This window comes from Marmota flaviventris, chromosome 6, assembly GCF_047511675.1.
Source record: "Marmota flaviventris isolate mMarFla1 chromosome 6, mMarFla1.hap1, whole genome shotgun sequence".
NCBI lineage: Eukaryota > Metazoa > Chordata > Mammalia > Rodentia > Sciuridae > Marmota > Marmota flaviventris.
The window spans coordinates 44,320,337-44,348,254 of record NC_092503.1 but is presented as its reverse complement, the minus strand read 5'-3'; the positions used below and the strand labels follow the sequence as shown (position 1 = coordinate 44,348,254).

Sequence of the window (27,918 nt, the reverse complement as noted above, 5' to 3'; positions counted from 1 at the left end):
CTCTGAACCTCCTTCACTGCATAATAAAGGTCTGTGCTGAACCCACATTCTAGTGCATGTTCTTATTGAGCATAAACATTCATTACCTACAGAATTATCACAGTTAATCCCCTCCACAAACTATCTTTACATTTCCAAAACATTTTAATAAAAAGGTGCCTGGATATTAAAGAGAAAAAATGATGGATCAGAAAAAAAAGCTATATAAATACAAAAGGGAAAGCATTAAAGGAGAGAACGAGTAATAGGATACAGATTTAACTTGCAGATCTACCTCTAGAATTATTATTTTCAATATTCAAATGGAGAGAAATCTTGGTTCTCTTATGGTATGTACTTCAAGCCAACCCTAATCAACATTTTCCCTTGTTTCAGGTATCCAGGAAGCTCTCTAAACCAGCGTGGCTTCTCCAAGACCAGCTATGACTGACTGACTGGTTATGAAATGATTCTTTGTTTGCTGTTTAATCTTTTTGATCACATGAAGGAGAGTGCCTGTTTGGTTCTATATATCATAACTGGTCTTCTAACATATGCTTTTACTCCATTTTATAACACTCAGGCAGACCCTGAGCATTAAGGCTAGCTAGAATAGAACTATTTTATTTTCACAGAATTTACATTTGCACAATTAGAGTTTAACTCCTACTTAGAGAATGGGTAAGATTGTTTTCAATAGTGATCATAGTTTTACTATAGTGCTACCACAGGAATATCAAATATTATCGTGTTAAATTTTTAAGTCAAAATGAATAACTTAAAAGTATTAAAAAAATAATAGTATAGGTAGCCAGAAAGGACCAAATGCCTAAAGGTTGTATAAGAATGATTAAAGCTTGGGGCTGGGGATGTGGCTCAAGAGGTAACATGCTCGCCTGGCATGCGCTGGGTGCTGGGTTCGATCCTCAGCACCACATAAAATAAAAACTAAAGATGTTGTGTCCACTGAAAACTGAAAAATAAATATTAAAAAAATCTCTCTCTCTCTCTCCTAAAAAAAAAAAAAAAAAAAAGAATGATTAAAGCCTGGAAAACATTTCCTTGAGGAGACCATACATGTACACACAACCTTCTATTTAAATTAAAGATTCCCATTAAAAGTAACACAAAGACAGAATAGAAAGGAGAAGTAGAACACATAAAATTACTAATTAAGGGTCACTGTTGGATTCTCAACAGGCATACATGCCCTGATTTTTTTTTTTTTTTTTGTCTTGGGAATATGTAGGTCAATGTGTACAGTCAATGAACAAAAAAGGCATAGGATCTGAATGCCTAAAAACCTGTACAAAATATTTCACCAGAAATAGTCCCCCCGTTATGTTTTGTAAAAAAAAAAAAAAAAAAGCAGTGAATTAAGGCTTTAGAGCTAAACAACAATATTAGGAGGCACGTATGTATTCTAGAATTTAAGTTTATAGAGATGAAAGAAATCTATTATGCCAAGTAAAGAAAATATAGTACTTAAGCATTTTAATAATGAACTTTTCCAAAAAACTCAGAGCAAAGACTCTGATTTACAACAATAGGACTAGAATACTACTTCCTCACTTTCCACAAATTCATGAAAACCACCTGAATAATAAAAATCAAACAAAATTGTTGTGGTATCATAGATAAAAGGAGCTAAACTTTTAAATAATAAGGAATTATGGTATGGTAGAGTGTTTTATTTTAATTAGCAATTACTGACCTATTTAAAGTCCAAGTACAGATTCAACATTTCTTTCATAAGGAAATGATTTTTTTTTTTGTTCAGTACAGTAAGAAGTGAATGTAAAGTAAACCTAAACAATCAGTAATAATCTCTAATCCATTTGTTTTTTTTGCACAATAAAGATCTGCCATAATACATCATTTAGGTAAAATTGAATAGCCTGTTCTCTCATTAAAACAAAAAACAAGACATTTTAATTATATACAAAGGTTCTTATTAAAATAGATACAATATACTAAAGAAAATAAAATTTTTATAAAACTGTCCGAAAATCTAAAAGGACTTTAATACCCAACATTATAGAAGAAGATTTCCAATAATCATTCCATAAGAGACAACCCATTCTTCCCTGGAGTCCAGCAGGAGCTGGGGCAGCAGCAGGAGGAAGCAACTTGCAGCTGCTTCAGAGTTTCCTCAGCTCCATGCTTTGGCCTAAAAGATTGACCCACATTGCTTTGAGCCCTTCACCAACACCTTCTAAGAATCCATGGGTTGGGGCTGGGGATGTGGCTCAGGCGGTAGCGTGCTCGCCCGGCATGCGTGTGGCCCAGGTTCAATCCTCAGCACCACATACAAAGATGTTGTGTCCGCCGAAAACTAAAAAATAAATATTAAAAAATTAAAAAAAAAAAAAAAAAAAAGAATCCATGGGTTTTCCTGATTTTGAAGTTTTAAAACCTAGGCATTAATTAGGAACTTCAAAAGGTGACCCTAGTCCTTTGGAACAGGCTGGGAATGGTTCAGCTCTTCTTTCTCCAGCTCCACAAACTAGGAAGGACTGTCTCTGCTCATTACCCAACTACAAACTACTCAGCAGATCCAAGAGGGCTGCATTTAAGAATGTGGCCAGAAGTGTCCAAAACTTTAAAAACTGTGCTAATATAGTAGTCACTAGTTGATATGAAGCTATTTACATTCAAATTAATTAAAATGAAATTAAAAATTCAGTTTCTGTTATATTAGCTGAAGCTCAAGTATTCAATATTCATTTGACACAAACTTTACTTTTTATAAATTAACCTTCTCAAGGGGATAGGACACACAGACAAAAGTGTTTTCTTTTTGTGAGCATTTTTTTTTTTTCAGAGTAGGAAGAAGGGGATGGCAAGATTTCAGTCTCTGCCCAGTAAACAAAATGAGGCTAGAAACAGCGATAGTGACATCATAGAGGTTTATTGCTTCTCATTTCTGCGGAATGCATGGGGTTATAACCTCTTCTTCAAGGCAGATATTTGAGCTTTTACTGTGGCTCAAAAGGCTTTAAAAATTGTAACAATAGCAATCATCAAAATTACTGTGATCAAGGAAATAATAACCTAAGTCTCTCATGATTTCAAGGGAAACTTCAAAAAGTAAACCTTCAAAAACTTTAATATGATGGGGAATCTTCAAAAAATTCATTCATGACCATTCACTGAGTGCCTACTGATGTGAAGATTATGACTGTGTCCAACAGAAAGAGCACCTCACCTCAGAGGACATGCAAGTAAATGCCAATGACCAGGGGTCTGTCTTTTCTGAGAGAGAGAGAGAGAGAGAGAGAGAGAGAGAGAGAGAGAGAGAGAGAGAATGAGAATGTAGCGCGCTTGCACTTATATAAGTAACAATATTGACTGAATTGCTGACATGGATGAAACAGGAGAAGACATTTTAGCTTTGAGGAAGGTAATCAGATAGTAAGAATATAGGTGGTTATTCCAGACTTTAGAGGACAACACAGGAGACTCTTAGAAGGAAACTGAGAAAGTTGGCTTGGCTGATACAAAAGACAGCAGACAAGACATAGAGCTGTTATTATTGTTATTATTTTTTAGAGATACACACGAGAGTTTATTTGTCAGAGTTGACAGATAAAGGCACATCTCTCCATAGATGAGAGAGGCAATAGGGGCTTGAGGTTTGGGAATTCTATGGGGCAGGTTCAGGGATTAGAGACAGGCGGGTCCTAAGGCAGGCGGTTAAGGGTGGAGTTGGTATGAAGGAGTGGTGATATGCCTTAGGGTTGGGTTGGGTTGAAGGGTTGGGTTGGTAAGAGGGAGTGGTGAGCCTTTCTCAGAAAGGCCCTTGGGCAAGAAAGCAAAGGTTTTCTTAAAATGGCGGCTGTCACTTAAGATGGCCATCTAGTTGCTAAGCGAAGACCTTACAAAAGGAATCTTCCATATTTTCCTATTGAAGCCCTAAACCACCCCTTTTTGTTGAGTTGATAATGTAAACCTTTACTTGGGGCCATTCCATGAGTTTCCCATTATTGGGAGTTCCTGTATGCAAGTGTGAAGAAAAAACTGACCCAGGGCTGGAGGCGCAGCTCAGTGGTACTGCACTTGCCTAATGGACACAAAGGCCCCCCAGCACTGCAAAGCATCAGTTCCCGGCAAGTTTCAGAGGCCTCAGTCCAGAGTCAGCCAACTCCATTGCTTTGGCCTGAGATGAGGCAGCATATCATGGCAGAAGCATGTGAGGGAGGAAAGTAGCTCAGGACATGGTCACCAAGAAGCCTAGAGCTGTTATTTGATGATGCAGAATAAGGTCTATTGGAACTAAGTTCAAGTTTGATTTCGACTCTAAGGGTAATGGGATTAGTCACTAATTATGATTTTATTAATGTGAAATATAGGTATATGAACTTTTAAAAATTGGAAGAGGAGAGACATAAGGTGAATAAGCCATTAGAGGGATTTTAGAGTTAGTTAATTCTAAAATAACCTATAAGTGGACCAGGCTTTAGGTCACAAAGATGAACTGAATACAAGTTGCCTTAACTAGCCCAGTTTATAAGTATCTAGAAGTGGTTAAAAATATTTTTTAAGGAATACTAAGTAATGTTTAGAAATTTTGATTTTAACAACACTGGAACCATGTTATCAGTAGTAATGTCATAAGTAATGATTTTCCATTACGGATTTTTAAAATTGTAGAACAATTAAATGCTTGTTGTAGAAATTCTAGCAATACCTAGAGGATTATTTAAAAGAAAAAGTTTTTCCCACCCTTAGTACCTCCTATTCTACTCCCCAAAGTTTGTATTTGTTTTTTAGGATATTTTTATTTTTATAAGATATGTATTATTATTGTGTGCATAGTATTATGACATTCCTATTGACCATAATATGGTTTTTTTACTTAACATACATAATGAATATATTTTGAGTTGTTGCCATAATATCAGTGTCCTGTGAGGGACATTCTTATAGTAAGTATTGTCTTGGAAGAAATGTAGCAATAGCAGCTGATGAAACAAAATCATTTAACTGCCTTATCCTAATGAAAGAACGTATCACACTACAATTACCATCTTATTCTTCCTTTTTAAGTATCATTTTATTAGATTCAAAAGAGTAGCTAATCAGAGCTTAGAAACAATGTTCCTCAGTTTATTATCTAAACATGAATTTTCTTTAACATAATATGACTTACGACACTTGTAAAGCTGCATTTATTTCCTTGAGTAGTTCGTTAGTCTTATTAAAATCTGCCCGCATGATATTTTTCTCTCTGAGATGGTCTGCTGTCATGACATCCAGCTCTTTTTCAAGTCTCTTGTTTAAATCTTGTTCATGCAACCTGTTTAATTTATTTTTAGTTAAGAAAATGTTATTCTGAAGTCGAGCTTTCAATACTTTCTATATTCTACCAGAATTGAATTTTTTTGGAAAATATATGAAAACGTAACATAAACAGCCTAATTTAAGTGACTAATCTTCTAGCTTATGTTAAAGTTGTCTCCTTTAATGCTTTTACTAATAACATTTTTAAAAGACTTTAGTTAATTATGTACACAATTTCCAAAGTTAGTGAATACATAATATATATAATTCAAAATACAAACATTTCATCTATATTCTGGGTTATAACATAGTCATCAAATAAAGAAAAAGTGGTTTTCAATATCTTACTAAAAGTCCATGTAGCTGCAAAAATAGGCACATATTTCTAACTATCACTGCAACCATCCTTTAGATAATACTGTATATTCTTTCTGTTGTAATTATCAGCATACCTCATCTGTTGGTTAGATTCACTTCGTATTCTGAGGATTTCTTTCCCCTTAAATTCCAATTCTTTGGTGAGGGCAGTTATGTTCTCATGAAGGTGCTGTACCTCCTTATCCAAGTCAGAGATGTGATGCTCTCTGTGCCGTAATTCCTCCTGCAGATCTGTTATTCTACACATGTGCTCCTTATTCTGTAAAACACAAATAATTCTGAAAAGTTTTTTTACCTTTTGGCTTTCTGTGTTTAAAGGAAGGAAGGAAAATGTCATCCTAGCATGCTAAATGTAATCATTCTCATATACTTCAAAAGCAAACTGTTAAAATGGAAAAACATCAATCCCTCCTTCTCTTTCCCTATATCTAAGAAATACTTCTATGGTTACAATTTCAATAAAATCAGGGCTGCAAGAGACGTAAAAGATCACAAACGCACAGCTCTCTCTTTTTATAAATAAGGACACCAATACCTAAGAGATAATTTGGCCAAAGGTAATTTGTAATCAATGGTAGAGCTGAGAATAGAGTACAAGTCTCTTACTTAGTAAGCTTTATATGGTCTTGCAGTAAAATGTTGGTATGATTGTCCTTTAATCTAAAAAGGATCTACATCTATAGAAGTCCTCCAACTCATGCACATATCTCATGGTGTTTAAATCATACTTTGCCCCTTTAGTGCTGGTCTCGTAGTTATCTGATAAATAAGTTACCTTCCATTTTCCTAAAAGTCACTGTTTTCTATAAGTACTGTAGGCCTAGATACTGTCAATTTCAGTGTCGATTGAAAGAGAATATAATCTGCCTCCATGGTTAATATAAAGTGTGCATCTAAAACTCCCTAGCAATGAAAAGAAAATGTGGTCTGAACGTTTAATACAGGTGAAAACTGACAAAGTAAAAGTCATAAATCTAATAAACTAATAAAAAACAGCTTTTATTGCATGGTGCCTAAAAATCCATCCATCCAGATATATACACATTCAAGTTCACAAACTACCTAATTAAAGGGAAAGTACACTGGGTCAGAAAACAGTGTTTTACAAGTATAAACAGTAGCTCGCTAGAAAGCTATAGAAATATAAATTGTTCTTTTTCTCCTTGAGCAACTACTCCTTCTATAGCTGTGCCACCTAATGTACGTTTTTAAAGTCAAGTTTAAATTAATTAAAATTAAATAAAACTGAAAATGTAGTTTCTTGGTTGCACAAGACATATTTAGCCTCAATGACTACTGACTGCTATGATGACAACACACACACACACAAATAGTACACCACCATGGATAGTTAGTTCTTTGGGGTAGTATTATCCTCACTCTTAGATTATATTTCATTGTTCACTTTCCAAACATGTGAATAAAATTCAAAAAATTCAATTAAAGTTAAAAAATATATAATTTTGTGTTCAGTATACTGAATAGAATAGAATCATTTACTTCCCTTGAAAAACAAAACTATTCAATACATAGTAAACTGTAACTAGTGAAAATGATGTTGGTTGCAAAATAATTTTCAAAAAATTGTGAAAATTCGGTTTACTCATATTTCAGAAATCATTTCTGAACAGAATATTTTCACTTACCTGTCTTCTGCTGATGTCTATGCTTCTCTCTAATTCCATTTTAGCAGCTGCCAATTCTTGATGATGATTATGCCGTAACAAATCAATTGCAGCTGCATGTTGATGATTTAGTTCTGAGCGTAAGGAAGCTGGAATGCAAAGAAAGAAGTTTAGCAAATTCCAAAGTATTATCAATACTTTAGATAAAAATTGTAAAAGTTACAGAATATTATTTCAAAGTAGGACACGTGTATGCCCATTACATTATTTATTTATTTATTTTATTTTATTTTTTAGCTTTAGATGGACACAGTGTCTTTATTTTATTTATTTTTATGTGGTGCTGAGGATCGAACTCAGTGCCTCACGTGCAAGGCAAGTGCTCTACCACTGACCCACAACCCCAGTACCTGCCCATTACATTATTATTAACAGACTATCATGAACTATCATGAATTGAAATAGATTGTTATTTACTATTCTGAAATTGAAGTTCATGTGGCATTGATAAAGATAAGAAAAATTTCAAATGGTTAAGTGATCAATGTATTTTCAAGGTATGTGTTCAGTTTAAAAACAAGTGTTAATGGATTTAAATGTTAAATGTTTTCAGCTCTTCTATTTCACTATCAAAATTGAATGATACCATAACAAATATTTAGGCATAACTTGCCACCCAAGTAAGAATTCTTCCACAACAGCTCTGAAATATGTTAGGCACTGGCTAGTCACATGCTTTTAGAGGTCATCACTTTCATTTGAGTTTAGAATTGACCTTTTCATACAATCCAGTTATTGAATTTCAGACATTATTCTAAGGGAGAATAAAATATGATCTTGTCCTTGTAATTGCACAAGCTAGAAAGGAAGGCATTATTCTACGGAAGTAAGTGGGTTATTGGAGATGTCCCAGGAGCAAGAAAGTGGGGATGTTATCACAAAGAGATCAGAATAGTAAATGACTCTAAAGACAAAAGACTGAGTTAGAGCTCTCCAAGCAGAGAAAAAGTCTTCATCAAGAAGGGTACATACGGGGCTGGGATTGTAGCTCAGTGGTTGAGAACTTGCCTCTCATGCGTGAGGCATCACATTAAATAGGTAAATAAATGAAGTAAAGACATTGTGTCCATCTACAACTAAAGAAAAATATTAAAATAGACATTATTATTGCTGTGGGTATATATGTGATTGCATGACCAATGTGATTCTGTCACCTGTATAATCAGAAAAATGAGAAATTATATCCCATTTTATTCAAATATATGATATTTCAAGATCATTGTACTGTCATGTGTAACTAATTAAAACAAATTAAAAGAAGAAAAATATTAAAAAACAAAGAAGGGTACACATGCAAAAGCAGAAAAAACCTGGTCTGTCTGACAAACTATGAGATTTGGTATGGTAGAGGTTGCAGTGCATGCGGTGATAGTGGAATAAAATGAAACCCAATCTGAGAAAATTTTAGTAGAAAATGGTTTTTACTTTAACTGTAGGTCCCTTGTTCTCAAACTGCAATAAGTGGCAATAATACTCCCGTAAGAGCTTGGAGAATACACGTTATCTTCTGAAACATGAATTTTACTTGATGATTTTTTTGGAAAGTCATAACTTTTTATCTTTTTGTAAAAATATTTTTTTAGTTGTCAAGGAACACAATACCTTTATTTCATTTTTATGTGGTGCTGACCAGTGCCTCATATGTGTGAGGCAAGTGCTCTGCCACTGAACTACAATCCCAGCCCCATTACTTTTATCTTAATATGAAAATATGAATAGTGATATAAATGAGTGAAATACAAATTATAAATTTTTAAACTAAAATACAGAAACTTTGCAGAAATGTTGTGCTTGTAGCTCCTGTAAAGACTTCCACATAGGGCATAAGTTCATCTCCTCCGGTGTTGAGGGTGTCTTTAAAGAAAAACATGTCTGGCCCTAAGGTAAGACATGGGGACTCACTGAAGGACTTAAACTGGGAAGTCATATGGTGAGATTTAAGCATTACAAAGCTCACCATGACTGTAGTCTGGAGGATGAATAGCAGGAAGAAACATTAGCAAGAAGGTTATGGCAATAATCAAGGTAATAAATGACATGACCATGAACCAAGTGTAGCAAAAGGACTAAAGATGAGGAAAGAGATTAAGAAGCACTGAAGAAGAGGAGCTGACAAAAAGGATGAGGCAGTGAAAGAGAAAAAAATTAAATGAAGCTCTATTTTCTAAGATTTGGCAACTGAGTAAATGGTGATATCATTAATTAGAGTGGGAGGTCCAGGAATGAAAATGCATTTTGGCTTGTAGGGAGACAGTGAGCTCATATTTTAAATTGCTGAGTAGAAGATGGATTATCTAACATGTAGTAAGAACTATAAATCTGTGTACAAGAGAAGATGTTAGGTCTAGAAGTACAAATTTGGAGCCCCTAGCACACAGATGGTGGCTTACGCCAGGGAAATGAATTCAGTCAATGAGGGAAAGTCTGAAGACTAGAAAACAGACAAGACAGCTAGGGCTAAATCTTGGGAAATGGCAATATTTAATAATACATGAGGAAACAGAAATGGTAAATGAGATTATAGGGTAGATGTCAAAAAAATAGGAATACCATGAGTATATAAACCTTCATAGACATCAATCAAGGGGAAAAAGATTCAAGAAGGAGATGGTCTAAGGGCTCACAGGTTGCACACAGGGAAAATAAGGTGACATCTAGTAAGTCATAATAGTATGTTCAAAAGTCAATGGGAACCTCAGGAAGAACAGTTTCAGTGGAATGATGGGGCTAAAACAGACCTGAAGGAGCTTGACAAAAGACTAGTATCTAGAATATGAAGAATGCTCAAAACAATAATAAAAATAAACAATTATAAAAGAAAATATTCAGATGGCAAATGAGAACACAAAAATGTTCAGTATCATTATAAGGAAAATGCAAATTAAAACCACAATGAACTATCACTATACTCAGATTGGCTAGGATGTGAGGGAACAGGGTCATTCATACAATATTTAGTGGGGTACAAAATGACATAGCTCCTCAGGAAAACATTTTGGCAGTTTTTTTAAAAAAATAAACATGTAACTAACATGTATCCCAGCAATTGCACTCTTGAGCCCTGGGAATTTATCTCAGAGAAAGGAAAACTTATGTTTATATACAAACTTACACATAATTGTTTATTTATGTATTTTTTTAAATGACAACTTTCTTCTACTTTTCACATTCACAGACTTTTTGTTAGGTGCAAATACTTATACATGGGTCAACTGAAGGCTTTGCATATCTCTTCTATTTCATGTTTCTTTCCGTACTACGTTCATTTATATGTATATGCTGGACAAAGTGACTGCAGGCATCCTCACATACTTTACATTAATATGAGTTATCTTCACTGTTCATGTTTGATAGGAGGAAGTCTTACCACAGTCTTTGGTCAGGATTACTTTCCCATGAGTTCTTTCATCTATGAGAACATAGTAGGATTGAATGCTTTCCCACATTGTTTATATACATGGGATTTGTGGTTTTTTTCATGTATTTTAATATATCTAGAAGAAATAAAGGCTTTTCCACATTGCTTACAAACATAGGGTTTCTTTCCAGTGTGAGTTCTTTGATGTCTGAGAACATGACTGGACCAACTAAATGCTTTTCCATGCTATGTACATATATAAGGTTTCTCTCCAGTATGAGTTCTTTCAATTTTTAATGCAATGGGAAGAACTAAAGGCTTTTCTATACTCCTTGCATAATAGGGTTTCTCTCTACTGTGAATTCTTTCATGATTTTGAAGGGAAAAAGAAGAACTAAAGGCTTTCTCACATTGCATACATACATAGGGCTTCTTTCCAGTGTGAGTTCTTTTGTTTTTGAAAGGAACTAGAGGCTTTCCCACACTGTTTATAGACATAAGGTTTTATTCCACTGTGAATTTTTGCATGTTCTCAAAAGGAACCAGAATAACCAAAGGATTTTCCATATTGCTGACATACATAGGGTTTCTCTCCAGTCTGAGTTCTTTCATGTAATTTAAGGGAACTGAAATAAGTGAATACTTTTCCACATTGTTCACATACATAGGGTTTTTCTTCAGTGTGAATTCTTTTATGTCTGTGACAGGAACTAGATTCATTGAAGGCTTTCCCTCAATCTTTACACACATAGGGTTTCTCTCCAGGGTGAGTCCTTTGATGTGTGATGATATTCCTGGTTTGACTGAAAGCTTTTCCACATTCCTTACATATATAGCATTTCTCTCCATTGGGTATCCCTTCACATATTTTAAGGTAACAGAAAGAATTAAAGGCTCTTCTAAACTCCTTGAATATAGAGGGTTTCTCCCTAGTGATTGTTTTTTCATGATATTTAAGGGAAAAAGAATAACTAAAGGCTTTGCCACCATGCATACATTCATATGTTTTTTTCCATTGTGAATTCTTCCATGGGTTCAAAAGGAACTAGAACAACTAAAGGCTTTACCATACTGCTTACATACATAGGGTTTCTCTCCAGTGTGAACTGATTCATGTAATTTAAGGAAACTGAGACAACCGAGTGATTTTCCACATTGTTCACATACATAGGGCTTCTGTCCAGTGTGAATTATATTATGTCTATAAAAGAGTCACTGAAGGGCTGGGGATGTGGCTCAAGCAGTAGCACGCTTGCCTGGTATGCGCGGGTCACTGGGTTCGATCCTCAGCACCACATAAAAAAAAAAAAAGATGTTGTGTCCACCAAAAACTAAAAAATAAATATTAAAAAATTCTTTCTCTCTCTCTTAAAAAAAAAAAAAGAGTCACTGAAGGCTTTCCTACAATCCATACATACATAGGGTATCTCTCCAATGTGAGTTCTTCAATGTTTTCTGAGGGAACAGGGAAAATGAAAGGCTTTCCGGCATTGCTCATACACATAAGGTTTCTGTCCATTGTGAGTTCCTTCATGTCTTTGCAAGTGACTCAAAGAAAAGACGATTTTTTTCACATTGCTTATATCCACAGGGTTTATTTCCATTGTGATTTTGCTCATGTCTTCCCAAACTAGTAAAACAACTAAAGAGTCTCCCACATTGCTGACATCCATGGGGTTTTCTGCCACTGTGAACCCTTTCATGGTATTGAAGAGTGCTGTGATTAGTGAAAGCTATATCACATGGTGTGCATATATGTGGTTTCTCTCCGGTGTCAATCCTTTCATGTACTAGAAGGGAACTGGGACAAGTTAAGACTGTCTCACATTGCTTACATTCATGGTGTTCCACTCTGAGTCTTCCCATGCTTTGCAAGCACTGGTGATAAATAATAGCTTTCCCATATTTCTGATATTCATATGGTTTATGTCCAGTGTGAGATCTGAAAGCATATTTGGTGATAAATCACCAATGAGGACTTCTCCACACTCAAAGCTTTCACATGTTTTACACTAGGAAGAGTTGTATTGTTCTCAATACAATCTGGAGTTTGGCTCAAGATATTTCATGTTCACTACTCTCGCAGAGTATCCCTAACACTTGACTTAGATTTCTCCTAGAATTTTTACATGAATCTTCATTGGTCTGGTGGTATCTTTCTTTTCCTAGAGAGGCTTCTAAAGGTTTGCACATTGTGGTAGAGCTTCCTCTTGGAGGGATCTAGCAAAGCCCACTTGTCCACAGTGAAGTTCACAGCCATATTCTCAAAGGACACCAACTCATCATCCATGTGTAAAGTCAGATGTGATGTGCCTCTTAAGGGATGAATGACCAAACAACCACTTCACACATGTGGCTTTCATATGGCTTTACTCCAAGAAGTGTTTTCTTGTTAAGAATACGATCTGGAATCTGGCTGAACATTGCTTCACATTGTCTACTTTTTTTTTTAATATTCACTGAGTCTTCTCTCCCATTTGACTGATTTCTCCAGGGATTTCTGTATTCATCTTCAATGTTATGGTATTCCCATTTTTGTCCTACAGAGGCCAGGTTCCTGAAGGTTTCCTCCATCACAGTTCTGTAGAGCTTCATCTGGGAACCAGTTAGCAATGCCCATTCTTCCTGGGTGAAGTTCACAGCCACATCCTCAGAGGTCACTGGCCCCATTTCCTGACTTCTGGAGTCTACCAGAATCCCTCCTAAAAAGCATGCACATAGTCACTGATGGTCACAGAGCCATAGAGGTTGAGCCACCTAAGAGCACCTCAGCACTTCACAAGCTATAATGGCTATGTTGGCTCCAGGAAGCACCACTGGAAGTAAAGGTGGGTGGCTAAATAATGTTTATTGAAGCTTTACTTGAAACAGCCCAAACTAAAAGCACAGATGACTTCCAGTAGGTGAAGGACAATGAACAATGGTATGTTCTTACTGTGGAATAATATGCAACAATGAAAAGGAACAAACTTACTGATACACACAACCACCTTGTTGATTCCAGAGAATTATGCTGAGTGAAAAAAGCCTGTATCTAAAGGTTAAATATTTGTATTATTCCATTTATAAAACTGGTTGTATTTTAAAGTGACAAAATTATAGAAATGGAGAATAGATCAATGGTTGTCAGAAATTACAAATAGGAAGGAGAGAGAAATAGGTGAGGCTACAAATAGACAAGAAGAATTCTCATAGTGCTGCAAATGTTCTGTATCTTGATAGTATCAATGTCAATATAGTGATTATATCATTATTATAATATGATATTTTACATATATTACTATATTATAGTTTTAAAAGATGTCACCACAGGGCAACTGGATAAAGGGTACAAGGAATTTCTTTGTATTCTTCCTTAAAACTACATGTGAATTTATAATTACCTTAAAATAAATACATTTTTTGAAAAACTCAAAACTCCTTGTCATTAAAAAGATATTTAAATAATGTTTCAATGGGTTAAACCTAATAGTTACAATATTTGGCCTGTAAAACTCTCCTCACATAGCTGTGGAACTGTGTATTCCCCTTTGGCCAGAAATATCCCACTCAAGTACTAGTCATGCCCTATTCTGCTTGGCTTCCAAGAAAAGATAAGATTGGGCACATTCACGGTGATATGGCTATATACACCCCCTTTGGCCATAATTATATAAAGGCCACCTCTGCTTTTGACAATCAGCTCTGTGCAAATTCAGAGCATGAGTTCATTTTTTAGTTCTCTTTGCTTAGCAAAATCTCTAGCATATACTCAGGTACTTCACAGACCTTTAGTAAAAGTTCATACTTAATATGCTTTTAGTGCTAGCTATCACAGTGTCTTTTCAAGTAGAAAGGAGAGAGAACTGTAATGACTTGGCCAAAGACTTCCAGTAGCAATAGAGAAGAAGAGGGTCAAATGGCTTTCCCTTTGAGGCCCAAAATATTTATAACACTTTGTTCTTGTTTGCTCCCAATTCCTACTTGGAAATAATATGCACTGAAGTGTGACAAACATGCAATAAAAATATTAGTAGAATTTAGAATAAAACCAAACAGTAGAAAATGGGATGGTGGGAATAACAAGTTGCCAAATGACACTAAAAATAAACAAACAAACAAAAACAACATAAAAAAACAAACACACACACACACACACATATATATATATATACATATATATATATAGTTTTTCTTTAAAACTAAACTTCTTTCTATGAAAAGATCCATTCTGTAGATTTAAACCCCATATAAAATATATCTTGGCAAAAAGGCAGACCTAATCATTAAAAGAAAATCCTGAAGTGGAAAAATCAATATGACTATGTAGTTAAAAGATATATGGTTCCATGGTTCTGTCCATTAGACAGTGAATTCTGAGATGCCTGACTCAGTCCCAAGTATCAATGAGTATTACTTTCATAGCCAGAGTATAGAGAAATCTGAGTAAACTTTCTATTCTACCTCACTTGACTTTTTAAATAAAATATGCTATGCATTTCGATATTATTTTGATGCTTCAAAATTTAAAAATAAAAGTGTTACTTCACAATGAATCTTAAATGGAAAAATATACAAATAAATATGACAAATTATAATCCTTCCAAAATACCAAGCATAGCCTTTCCTTCATCTTCTAATTCAAACCGAAGAGTCTGAAGTTCCTGTTCCATCTCTATCCGGAAGCCCTCCATTGACTCTCGGTGTGCATCTTTCAATGACTGAAGCTCTGCAGAATGTTTTTGTTGTAAATGATTTTCAAGAGCCTAGACAGGAAAAGCAAATTTTAAAATAATTATATTAGAATATAGGGAACAAATGCAAATAAGACAGGAAATACTTACTAAAACTCAGTTACTAGTTAAGAAGTACAGGTATTTTTAGTTCATTTTCAAGAAAATTAAATATAAGATAATCACCATTAGAAAAAAATAGTAGGCTCAGTCTAGTAGAATAAGAATCATCACCAAACCAGTTTGAATAAACATATTTTGTTTGAATTGGAAATATGAACCTTTTACCTATGGTAGTTTTCAAATAAAATAATTTTCTAAAGCTGCTAAGGGTTCTAAATTACCTAAAACTAATAGACAATTCTTCTGTAAGCACATTCAGACCTAGAAAAGAACAGGAGGAAAGCATCACCAAGAAAAGATACCCTTCTTGTCGGAAAAGAGCAATGAAAGCTTTTTTTTTTTAACTTTTGAGTTTTTAATTTTATTTCAGATGGCTGGGCAAGGTGTCTATATCCTAGAACCTCTTTATAGTCACTAAACATATGAAAGGCACTTATACATAAAAAGGCAAGGAGAAAATTGGTCATGATTATCTAACAGGGAACATGAGCTCTGAAATAAATTATCTTACAAAAATAATCAAGCTTGCCTTTCCATTTTTCTACTACCTGTAAAAATGAAAAAAATTGCTTTTCAAATTTTAAAAAAGTCTACAAGCTAGTATATCAAATTATGACTATTATTTTTTCATATTAAGTCCTTCAAATAAATATCTTACATAAATTTAAGTTCAAAAAAATCAGTCAAGTATTTACCCTGTATTTTTTTGGTCCACTAATAGACCATTTATCAAACTGACATTAACTGGACTGTAGCTCATAACTACAAATAGTAATATGCATATCATTGACCCTGGAGGCACACATGTGCATATCATATACTTGTGAAATGGCTAACACTGCTGCATTTACTACTTTTAAGTAGCTTCACCCTGTACAAATCCTCTTTTTTAACAATACTAGGGATTAATCCCAGGGCACTCTACAACTGAGCCACATTCCCAGCCCTTTTTATTTTGAAACAGGGTCTGACTAAGTTGCTAAGGCTGGCCTCAAACTTGTGATCCTTCTGCTTCAGCTTCTCGATTTGCTAGAATTATAGCTGTGAACCACTGCATCCTGCATCTTCTATCCTATCTTGAATCAGACTGCAAAGAAAGAACAAAAGATAATACTTGCCCATTATAGGCACTTATTCAGGCACTGTTAAAAAAAGGCAAAATTCATAAAGCTTTTTAGACTTAATGATTATTGAAAATGGGATAAAAGCCAACACTGCTTTCAAATTCCTGAATATACAGTACACAGTCAATGTACTCATGTGGAAAAAACAAGTGAATGAATATTACAGAACTTTGGCTTCTATCTGGTCTGCTCCTGTTCTATTCTAAAGTTTCACATGGCCTTGGATGCTGAAAGAGATTTAATAAAATGTTACATTAACCAACTTTAAGAAGTACAGTGGAAGGGCACAGGACTTTGTTATCTTCCCAGATATTTAAAGCTGATTTATTTTATTGTAATTTGCTATTTTTATTAATAGTATTATAAAAACAAAATTCACTGAATTATGGCTTTGTCCACACCATTCAAGTCTCTTCTGGCTAAAACATTGCAAAGTGATTCCAGTAGACACTTTTCATTTCCCATGGCCTGAAAGATTAATTTAACTTTTAAACAATAGCAACAACAACAAAAACCTAACTGGGTTGAGGACAGAGACAGTAAACCAAGCCAAGCATCCAAAACTTTAAAACATGAATACTTTCCATCGAGGATAAAAAGTAAAAAAAAAAAAAAAATATGAGCATCCAAAGTAAAGAGAACCACAAGACTGATCAAGCAACCAATCAAAAACCACTTCTCTACAATTTGAGCTAATAGTTTGGAGCTTGAAGTTTTTGCCTTCATTATTATCAGTAGTTCCCAGAGTCACATCTTCGATGTCAAATGTGACAGTGGATCCAGAGGCAACTGCAGGCAACTTATTAGTCATTTCTTGTGCATTTACAAAAACTGCACCATTGGTACTAATGCATGTAGCCTGATCTCGCTGCAGAGTTATATCTGTTCTGCTTCTCTGCACATACTCCTATACCATCTCCTGTCTGGCACAGTTTCAACTCTGAATGTTAATGTCTGCCCACAGATATAGGTTGGAGTGCTGGAGTAGAGTATACCTGAGGATTCAGAATCATTCCGGAGTGCTATATTTCTTCAAATGCTCAGGCGGTATCCCTCAAAGCCAGTTGTCTGCTCATGAGGCACCAATGTAGAATGACCTATTTGGGAGATGCTCCATGGACTCCACTCCTGTTGGACATCTTCTCAGATGCAGACTCCAAACTGATAATCAACTTTGGGGTCTATGTGCAATACTATGAATTCAGTTTCAGAATCTACATATATAACTTCAAAATGTTTTGAAGAGCATTTTCAGAACTGAAGCCTGTAATCTTAGTCTGCAAAATCGTCATGCACTTTACGCCATCATTCTATGATGCCTTCAGGTTTCTCTATTCGTTTTTCTATTTGCACTGGTGGGAGAGATGCTACTGTTCCATGCTTCAAAATGTTATCTTTAATATGTTAAGAATTGAATCATCCAACTAAGCAGATAAACAAGGCACATCAACCAGTAAAGGCACTTCTGGTAAGCTATCCAACTGTCTGTGTGAGGCCTTTGTGGTGAAGCTCCACAGTTTCTCATTCTGTTCTTCTATACCACCAAGAACGGCAATCTCACTTTCTTACACAAAGTCCTCTGCGGTGTTAACTCTATGTCAATGAGCTTCTGGCAGTCATCTAGTGGCTTAATGGTGTTTTGTTCAATGGTGTCCACCTCTTGCAAAAGGGTCACCAATCCTTCATTGAGGAGCTTCTCAAAGGTTCCCTTTAAATCATTAAAATGTGGTTTGAGGACATCCCTTGTCTGTGATGCACTCTCTTTGACTTGTCTCTGCACCTCCTGCTGCTCCTCCAGCAGATGGCTCAACTCAGGCCTGTAGCTCTGCATGGCCTCCATGTTCTTGTGGCCTTCTGCAGCAGCCCTCGTCCCTCTCATCAGGGGCATGGCAGGCGGCTGCAGGAGCACATATCAGAGTGTGCCCTGCACTGGCTTGAGGCCCAGCACGGCCTCCAATGGAAGTTTTTTTTAACTTATCAAAGAGCTTGTAGCTGGTTTTTTTTTTTTTTTTAACAGTCAATCTTTGCTCCTGCATTTGTGTGAAGAAGCAAAATCTCCTGGGAGAAGGTAGATAGGAGAGTAAACTAAAGACTTCCATGTGATTAGTTTAAAAATCCTAGCCAGAAAGAACAGACCACAACAAGTGGCATAAGAGAAAAAATATGCCATAGGAAAAAGAAGAACTCAGAGTATTTCAAACTTAAGAGACTGAACTGTTCGAAAGGGTTTGTTTGTTTTACCATGATTTATAAAATGAAGCAATCCTACAAAAGATTATAATAAGGCTACATTTCTCTAACCATTGCCCTAAAATACTATTTTTTAAAATTAGCAATTGACTACTTATGTTGTCTTAGAATATTTTATTTCTGAAAAATAAGGCATGGTTTCTTTTTAAATTTTTTTGTTTTAGTTATAGTTGGACACTTTACCTTTATTATTTAAAAAAAATTTATTTTGTTGTAGATGAACACACAGTATCTTTATTTTTATGTGGTGCTGGGGATCGAACCCAGTGCCTTACACATACTTGCTGCAAGCACTTTACCACTGAGCTACAGTCCTAGCCCCACCTTTATTTTTTATTTTTAATGTGGTGCTGAGGATCGAACCCAGCATCCCGATGCACATGGTAGGTGAGAATGCTACTGCTGAGCCACAACCCCAGCCCTGAGTTTCTTTTAATATAGGTAAAATAAAGGATGTATGCTACTTAGGTAGTTTGCCTATCTAATGAATACAATAAAATTGTAGGTTCTAATTTTCTTTGAGAAAGGATTCAAGTTAAGTGATACAAGACTGTGTGAAATTAAATTACTGATATGAGAACTCTTATATGTTATTCTAGTTCACAAGCGGTATCCAATGAATAGACTGTTTGCAATCAGGCATAATTTTTTTTAAAAAAGGAAATTTCCTTGACTTTCTGGACAAAATCCATAGATCACAGCAAGTTAACTGTTTTTTTTTTTTTTTTTAAGAAATAAGTTCTTTTTGTGAGCAACCTCTTTTTGTAACATATCATTTCTTAAAATAGTGCTTGTGGGCTGGGGCTGCAGCTCAGTGTCAGAGCACTTGCCTTGTATGTGTGAGGCACTGGGTTCGATCCTCAGCACCACATAAAAATAAACAAAATAAAGGCATGCTGTCCATATACAACTACAAAAAAAATTTTTTTAAAAAGTAGTGCTTGTATTTGTCAAAAGATTAAGAAACAATCTATCTAAACTGTATTCTTCTATCAAATCTTTGTCTTCATTAAAATAAGGTCCTTGAAAGAAATTGAAAAACATAGTGTTAGGACTGTTTCAAACTAATATTTTAACACAAAACTGAGTAGTGAATACATGAAGATTCAGGCATGTAATATGATTAATATAATAATGTATCAATTTGATTTAAATCCCTTCTGTCTGAGTTGTTGGTGTCACACTACTTTCCATAGAACCTTTGGATAAATATAAGAAAATTATAATATTTTGAAATGTTTCCAATTTCTCTGTTTATGAATTTTTTGTACATGGGGAAAAAAGGAATGTGAAGATAAACTGGGATAAAAATTATAAATCCTTTGGATACCCTTATTTTTTGTAGACTCAAAGACAAAAATTAAAAATTTGAAGGAAGACTATTACAAATACAAAGAGTACTAAATGATTAGAATTGTTATATTTAGCAGAACCATGCTAAAAAGGTTAATTGAATTTATTTCTTCTTTAGCTTTTTTAAAAAATCATAATATATAACAAACTAGAGAGTGTATGGGTTTTAGCATTATGCTCAGAAACAAATAAAATGTTGGCCCCAATCTAGTCTAGTGTAGTGTTTGATTAGTGTATATGTTTAATCATTCTGATCATCATAGGAAGTCACATCCTGGAAAATTTATTTAAATAAAAATAATACATAATGCCTTGGGGCAAAAAAAAATTCTTAAGAATTTGAAGGTTAATTACGTTTGAACATATGTCATATTAAACTTACTCTTTGTTCCTTTTCCTTTTCTTCTTCCATGGTTTGAAATGCAAGAACATGCGCTTCTTTTAAGGATTTATGCCTCTGCTGATGTTGTTCCTCTAATTCTTCAAGCTCTTGGGTAAGTCTTTGTCGTTCTTGTGTAAACTGAGCTTGCAGTTGTTGCAAAGAAGTTTGAGACTGGGAAAGCTGAATTTCCAGATTCTGTTTCAGCAAAGAAATCTACACCACAGAATGGCATACAATGAAGAATAAATACAAGGCATATCTCACACATTGCTAATCTCATTTCCTTTCATTGCTGAAAGCATTTCAAAAACATTTTATAAAATAATTCTCTTAAGAAAGTTTAAAATGCTTTATAGTAAAATCTAATCCTGAGCTATCTTCATTTAAAATTCTATTTTCAGTAGATGTCTTGTTTGTAAACTATCTAAGGAACATGATAGCCTATATTTAGAAATTCAATGAACACCCCTGCTGCAACATAATAAAAATTAGTAATATGAAATAACATATTTATAAGATCATAGTCATTTCAAGGAGATAGTATGAAAAGTTAAGTGCAATTATTTGTGAAGAAGTAAAGTAAAATAGTTAAGCTTTGTGGACTGAGCCAAAATCCTAGCTCTGTCATGTGTTTGCATCTACACCTCACCACTGTGTTAGAACCTGTGTTACTACAGAGTCATCTAGAACAGCTCCTGAAGCCAGGCACAGTGGTGCATGTCTGTAATCCCAGCAGCTCTGGAAGCTGAGGAGGAGGACTGCAAGTTCTAAGCCAACCTCAGCAACTCAGCAATGCCCTAAAAGCAATTTAGTGAGACCCTATCTCAAAATAAAAAATAAAAAGGGCTGGTGCTTCTGACATGAACAATTCAATAAATAAGCTAAAATTGTTTGAGAATTAAAGACCTACTCCTTAAAAGATTTATCAGCCTATAATTTAGAATCATTGCTTTAAACATTGTTTTGAATTTCATTTTTGAAATTTTTGCATTTTGATTTAATTCAAATGATTTGAAAGCCTTTAAACTTTTTTAAAAAAATCACAAACATGCCAGGCACAGTCACACAGTCCCTTGGGAGGCTGAGGCAAGAGGATCATAAATTGAGACCATCCTCAGCAAGTTAGCAAGACTCTGTCTTAAAAAAAGAAAAAAAGTACGGGCCAGGGGAGGCTGTGGATGTAGCTCAGTGCCAGTGCCAGGGCAGTTCAATCCCTAGTATCATAACAAACAAACAAATAAGTTCACAAACATCCCTTAATCCTGGAATTATATTTTTACATTAACATCAGGTGCTTTTGTTTCACTATGGAAAACTGATTTTTTACTCCTTTTGAAAACAAACATCAGCCCTAATATGTTAGCATTGTTTGGAAGTTTTAATATACTTAAAATGAAATATTTTATAAGAATAAAAATCATATATGTATATATTGTACATATTCATATATGCATTTGATGAAACCATGTAATTTGATCTATTTATATTCTCATGTAAGACTACTAAACTTGAAACAATGTAATTCAACCATACTCTAAAAGTCTGAGAACAAGAATTTAGGGGAACCAGATAAAAAGCCATAAGTTCCATAAATATCTTAAGACATCCTATGTGTTTATGGATAGTAAAACTGTTTCCATGGCCAAGAAAGCCAAGGAAAGAGGAAACTTTAAAGTGAGTTTGTATAATGGGAAAGACCTTCCTTTCATTGCAGGATGGCAGATGTAAGTTGCCTCACATGTCTTACAAGGAAAGGCAGAGAAAGGGTAGGGTCTCACCAGAAATGCAAAGCAAGAAAGGAGGAAAGAAAACCCACTGGAACTGGAAATGCCAAAGGCAAGTGGCTATCTTCCTTTAAAGCAGCAGGAAATAGTCATAGACTGCAGTGAGCTTAGGTGGATCATTAGGAAGGGTTTTGGATAAAATTATAAATCAGGATTAATTATAAAAGTTAGCATATGCTTTTATGGAAACAGTCAAGCACTGGTGAGAAATGATACAACTGGCATAGATATTCAATGTTATAATTTATTTCCAAAGAAGTGACTGTACCTGTTCAAAGTTTAGGAATTCTACTCATTAATTTTTACGCAAATATAAGATTTCAGAGGTTATTTTATGTTTAGAGCCAAGAGGGAATGGTAAGGCTATGAATCTAGGCAATGCAACTCCCTATTCCTCTCAAAGGCACCAGAACCCATGGTTTAGAGTCTGAAATGAGTCCTGCAAATGTAGAAATAACATGAGAATGACGCAGCTGCATTTAAGGCCATACTTATAGAGTAAGAATTATTCCATGTGACTTCTCACCATTTTAGGCAAGGATAATCAGGATGAAAAAAATATTAAGGACATCCTAGAGAAAATATAATAAAATATAATAATAATATAAAAATTATAGAATTATATAAAATACAATAAAAATAGAATAGGTAACAAAAATGTTTTGGAACGCTGATGTGTGAATAGTAGAGCAATTCTCTTCCCAGCCAGCTGGTTCTTGAAGTAGAAAAAGCAACTCTAGCCATTCTCTTCCCAAGTTCAGCATTAGTCATTTCCAGGTGCGCAACCCATGGTGATGCCTAGTTATCTCTAGTAAGAACTGTTTAGAGTATATGTGGGAAAGTTGGGAAAAGTGTTCATTTTATGTGAGATTATGGTTGATATTCTCAAAGATATTTATCAGCACGTGACTACATGGGGTCTAAAATCGACCTAGCGTTCTGCTCTCCAAGTGTCTGCCCTGGTACAGATAGTGTCCACCTCAAAAGAATGGGCATAATTTTCTTTCTTGCACACAAGCACCATTTGGGCAGGCAATGAACCTGAATCTCCTACCCTCTAATTGAGTGTGCACTTAGGTTAGTCAGGAAGTCAACCATTTCACAGCATGTAAATATTTTGTTTTCTGCAATATCTACTTTAAAAATTCACTGAGTCAATAATCTTCCATTGTGTCACTTTGACTACAATAGTGTCAAATTGTGTTAATCTGACTACAATATTTAAGAAAGAACTTTTGAAGAAATATGACATTAAAATGAATGAATGAAATATCACAGTAACATATAATAGCCATGCATTTAAAATCTAAACAGTTTTAAACTTCTCCAGTTAAAATATGCTTAAATATTTTACTGTATTATAATATACTTTACCTTGAAAGAACTCCAAAATAATAATTTCCAATTTAGGATGTATAATTAGTCTTTAAATCTATACTCAAGAAAATAATATAAGCTATATGCAGAAGACATTATCATGCAGTTTAATATTTAAATATACTTATTTTTGTATTCTTAATTTTGAAAAGCATACCAAAATAATAAGGCAATCTAAAATATTTAAATTCATGCTCATGACAGTAATGTGAATGATATGCAGAAAGCCTAAATCATGCAATGCAGCATTAAAACTCATTTATCTTTAATAAATAAATTAGTAGAATCACAATACATAAATCAGCCTTTATTCAGCATAAAAATTACATGGCATTTTAAAAGACAATGAGCAAAGCAATGTAAAATGATCTAATATTTTATAGCTATAATTTAAGCAGCTGGGTTTAATACATTTTATGGAAGTACATATTAATATAAAACTTCATTAATTCAAAACAACCAAGAACAAAGATTTAACTTTCCATCAAAAGATTTGGGCAATAATCTAGATTAGTACTTTCATTGTAGAATTATACAATACATAGAAAAGCATTTGTTAATTAATAAGAAATAGTAGATGCTTTGAATTGTATAGTATATTCAAATTAGGTAGAACATTTCTACACATTTGTTACAGCTTCAAAAATTTTAATATTTTTATCCATTTTAAATAAATAAAAGATAATCTTTATTTCAGAAAAGAGTTAGCTCTTATTTTTTGAACTCTTACCACAACAATTTAGATATAAATTATGTAATATTTTCTACTGATTAATAAATATCAGATATTTTTCACATTTAAAACTACACTGACAGTAACTGCCCCCTTCTGACTTCTACCACTTAAATACTATTATCTTTTTGAAAATCAAGTGTTGCTGTCTCTTTGAAAATATAGTACAGAAGACAGAATTCTGTAAAATTGTTACAATAAAATAATTAGAATTAAAAATATATGGATACTTTTTTTTTAAAAAAGAAAGACAAGGGTTAACTCACAAGGGTTCTATATCTCAATATGGTACTTGTAGAACGCCCTCAAAATAAAACTGAAACATCAAATCTGAAGTACTAGATATGTAGAATGTTAAAATGGGACGTTGTTATTAATTTTGTACATTTAATCTACAATCTTTGTTTTTGTAAAATTAACTATTAGGTATATATGACAGCAGAATACATTTTGATTCATCGTACACTACAATGTTTGCTTTTTGATGCAATGTTGGTGGCCCCCTACAAATCAGTCTTACAGCAGAAATCAAAGAATACAAAAAGTATACAATTTATTCTAAAAAATAAAGTATGTCTTAAGGTAATATCTGTATTCTGTGTTCTCAAACCTGGGTAATATCTGTATTCTGTGTTCTCAAACCTGGCGTATCTTTTAATAAACACAGTTGCTAGACTCTGACCCCTTGAGATTATGATTTAATCTGCAATTGGGGCCAGGCAGTGCAGCATATTTTTATTCCTAATTACAAAAGTAAAAAGCATTTATTGTAGAAAAAACTAAAAAATATGGAAGTATATAAAATAAGAAGTAAAGTCTCTTCATTCCCATTCCTTGTCCCAATCCCAAGAGGAAACGAGTTATAACACTTGTTATGTATCTCTGTAGATTTTAACTCCTCGTGTCTGCCTTGATAAAACTGCCTGGTTTCTTTTGCTTTAACTGTATCATGAGTAAACTAACGGATGATTTCACTAAATGTAGAGACTGTATCTACCACAATCTGACAAAATATTGGCTCTGTCTTCTACACAGAAGTTTCTTGGTGGTCATGGGGCACAATTCAAAAAGATCAGCGTTTATTGTCCAAAGCAGAGGAAACAAGATACCTCTAGAGCTGCTGATGGTGGCAGACTGTCCATCTGTATCGGAGAAGTAAATATGATTTCAAATGTGAAGTCATGAAGGTGTCCTGACCTGCAGGTGTAAATAGAGTGGTTCTCACAGCCGATTCTGTGTAGCTTCCTCAAAATGAGTATGATCAAGGATTATTTAATGATATTTGGTGATTTTCCTTTAGGAAGGCCAGTGAATTTATGCTTGTAGTTTTTCCTCTCCCTTACAATAACATTTATAGGGTACACATGGTATGTAGATATGCCCCATTTTGCTTAACTGTTATTTTGGAGACAAAGTTTATGTTACCCAAGCTGGCCTGAATTTACAGAAATGGACCACCATGCCTGGCTATCCCTTACCCATTATTTTAAATGACTATACACATTTCTTACGGCAATTACTGTTCCTTGCCTCTCCCCTTTTCTTTCTTTCTAGTTAAATGAACTTTTGAGTTTGTTATGGGATTAAATGGAAATCCCCATCTTAAAAAAGGTTAAGTACCTCCCCTTAGTAAAATAACTAGGATAAAATTGTCCTTATTAATTTAGGCATTAATATTTAGTTAGATGCTTTCAAATACACACATTAACACAGAAATTGCCAACCTAGGCTTAGTAGAGGATATGGTAATACACAAAAGAATATTAATACATCAATGACTTATGTAAATGCTCATGTGTAACACTTAAAGTTGCTCAAATACTTCAATTCCTTTTAAACCGCTAATTTGCTATTACTGAAGAATCTACTTAAGAAAAATAAGTTTGCAAAATAATCATTCTGAAAAAAAATTTGGTTCAAAAAATTTATAATTTTTGTTTTTTTAAAGACTTGTAAACTGAGTTTATCAATTAAGAACCACAATAATGCTTCATAGTTTCCCAGAGATACTTGTAGAATGTGTTACCAATCACATTCTCATTCAGAACTAAAACTATTTAGAAAGCATCTATAAAGAAGAGATATATCAATAGTCACTTGTTTAAAAAGATGACATATGTAGAAAAAACCTTTTGCCAGGTGCTGAACTTTTACATGGGAGGCTGGATAGACATAGCATGCAGAGAGGGTAGGTTATTCTCTAGATTTGAAGATTAGACTTCACAGGACATCTCTAGACTTGAAGCTTTGATCTCTCCAGGAAAGGACTGGTAAACTAGAGCCTGTTTCATAAATTAAGCTGTACTGGAACACAGTCATACCAACAGGTTGATACATAATCTGTGAGTGTTTCATGCTACAACTGCAGTCAAGTAGAGACCCACAGAGCCACAAGTATTTACCATTTGGTCCTCTACAGAAAAGTATACTGAGCCCCCTTCTCGAGGATATCAAGAAAAGTATTCAAAGATAACTCTGTTATTTTAAAGGACAAGTTAAATGTGGGTTTGGTATGAAAATAAAACTCACTTTTTTTTTTTTTTCAGTGAACTAAAGGTTTCAGTGTGTGAAAATGTATTTCTGTTAGTAATTATAAAATTGTGTAAACTATGTTCTAAACCTCATGAACCTTCATAACTTCCTGATCCTTTTAAATAAAAAAGTGCACTAACACTACTTTAAAAAAAAGATTAACAAAAATAAATAAATATTTATATTCATTTCCATATTTATGATAATCAACTAGTTTATAGTTTAAAAAATATTGCTATATCTTTCAAAGTTAACATTAAAGAATGAATTTTATGTTTGAAAGCTAAGATCTTGTTTGACTTTATTACTAAATTGTGTTTTTAATACAACGTGGTAGATGTATGCACATACATAAATGAGTGGCTGAAAGTTAAAAGCAATTAGTATCCATATAACAAAGCATATTCTATTGAATTCCAAATTTTTATTTAAGTTAAAGCTTTAAAGCAGTGATGTCATTTATGCAAAATCAAAAGTGCAACATGCCCTTGTGTATAAATTGTAAGTGCCGCTCACTTACATTGTTGATAGATTTATGCAAAGCTTCACCCAGAGAATGCCGCTATGAAGAAAAGATCACAGGAATAAAGGGAAACATTCAGAAATCAACTAAGTGAAAGAAAGAAGGATAAAAAGGGAGAGTAAAACACAGATCATTAATTATAATATGTTCAAGAAAAAAATAAGCTGAAAACAGTTCTGAGAGAGAAGTTAGACAAAAAGAATTTTAAGACACATTCTAAATTATCTATAGTTTCTTAAACTGTATGATTGATTGTGGGGCTGGCGGACTTACCTATGCAAAATATTAAAGGCTAAAACATGTAAACCAGAATTCAGTTTAAAAGATGATGGTTACCGAAGA

At 34.1% G+C, this 27,918-nt stretch overlaps 1 protein-coding gene and 1 pseudogene across 3 annotated transcripts in view; both read right to left on the bottom strand.

Moving 5' to 3' along the window:
* Positions 1–27,918, bottom strand: part of Fam184a (family with sequence similarity 184 member A) — a 118,609-nt gene that overhangs the window by 8,756 nt on the left and 81,935 nt on the right. For 2 of the 3 annotated variants that reach the window (XM_027953034.2, XM_027953035.2), the window contains exons 9-12: positions 20,628–20,840; positions 15,275–15,428; positions 7,287–7,414; positions 5,715–5,899 (exon numbers count right to left, since the gene is read on the bottom strand). In XM_027953034.2, coding sequence (XP_027808835.1) covers positions 5,715–5,899; positions 7,287–7,414; positions 15,275–15,428; positions 20,628–20,840 — 680 coding nt within the window. Of the gene's footprint in view, positions 1–5,131; positions 5,279–5,714; positions 5,900–7,286; positions 7,415–15,274; positions 15,429–20,627; positions 20,841–27,918 lie in introns of all 3 variants that reach the window. The other variant, XM_027953033.2, reaches the window with a different exon arrangement.
* LOC114106211 (cytokine receptor-like factor 3 pseudogene) lies at positions 17,208–18,530 on the bottom strand (annotated as a pseudogene).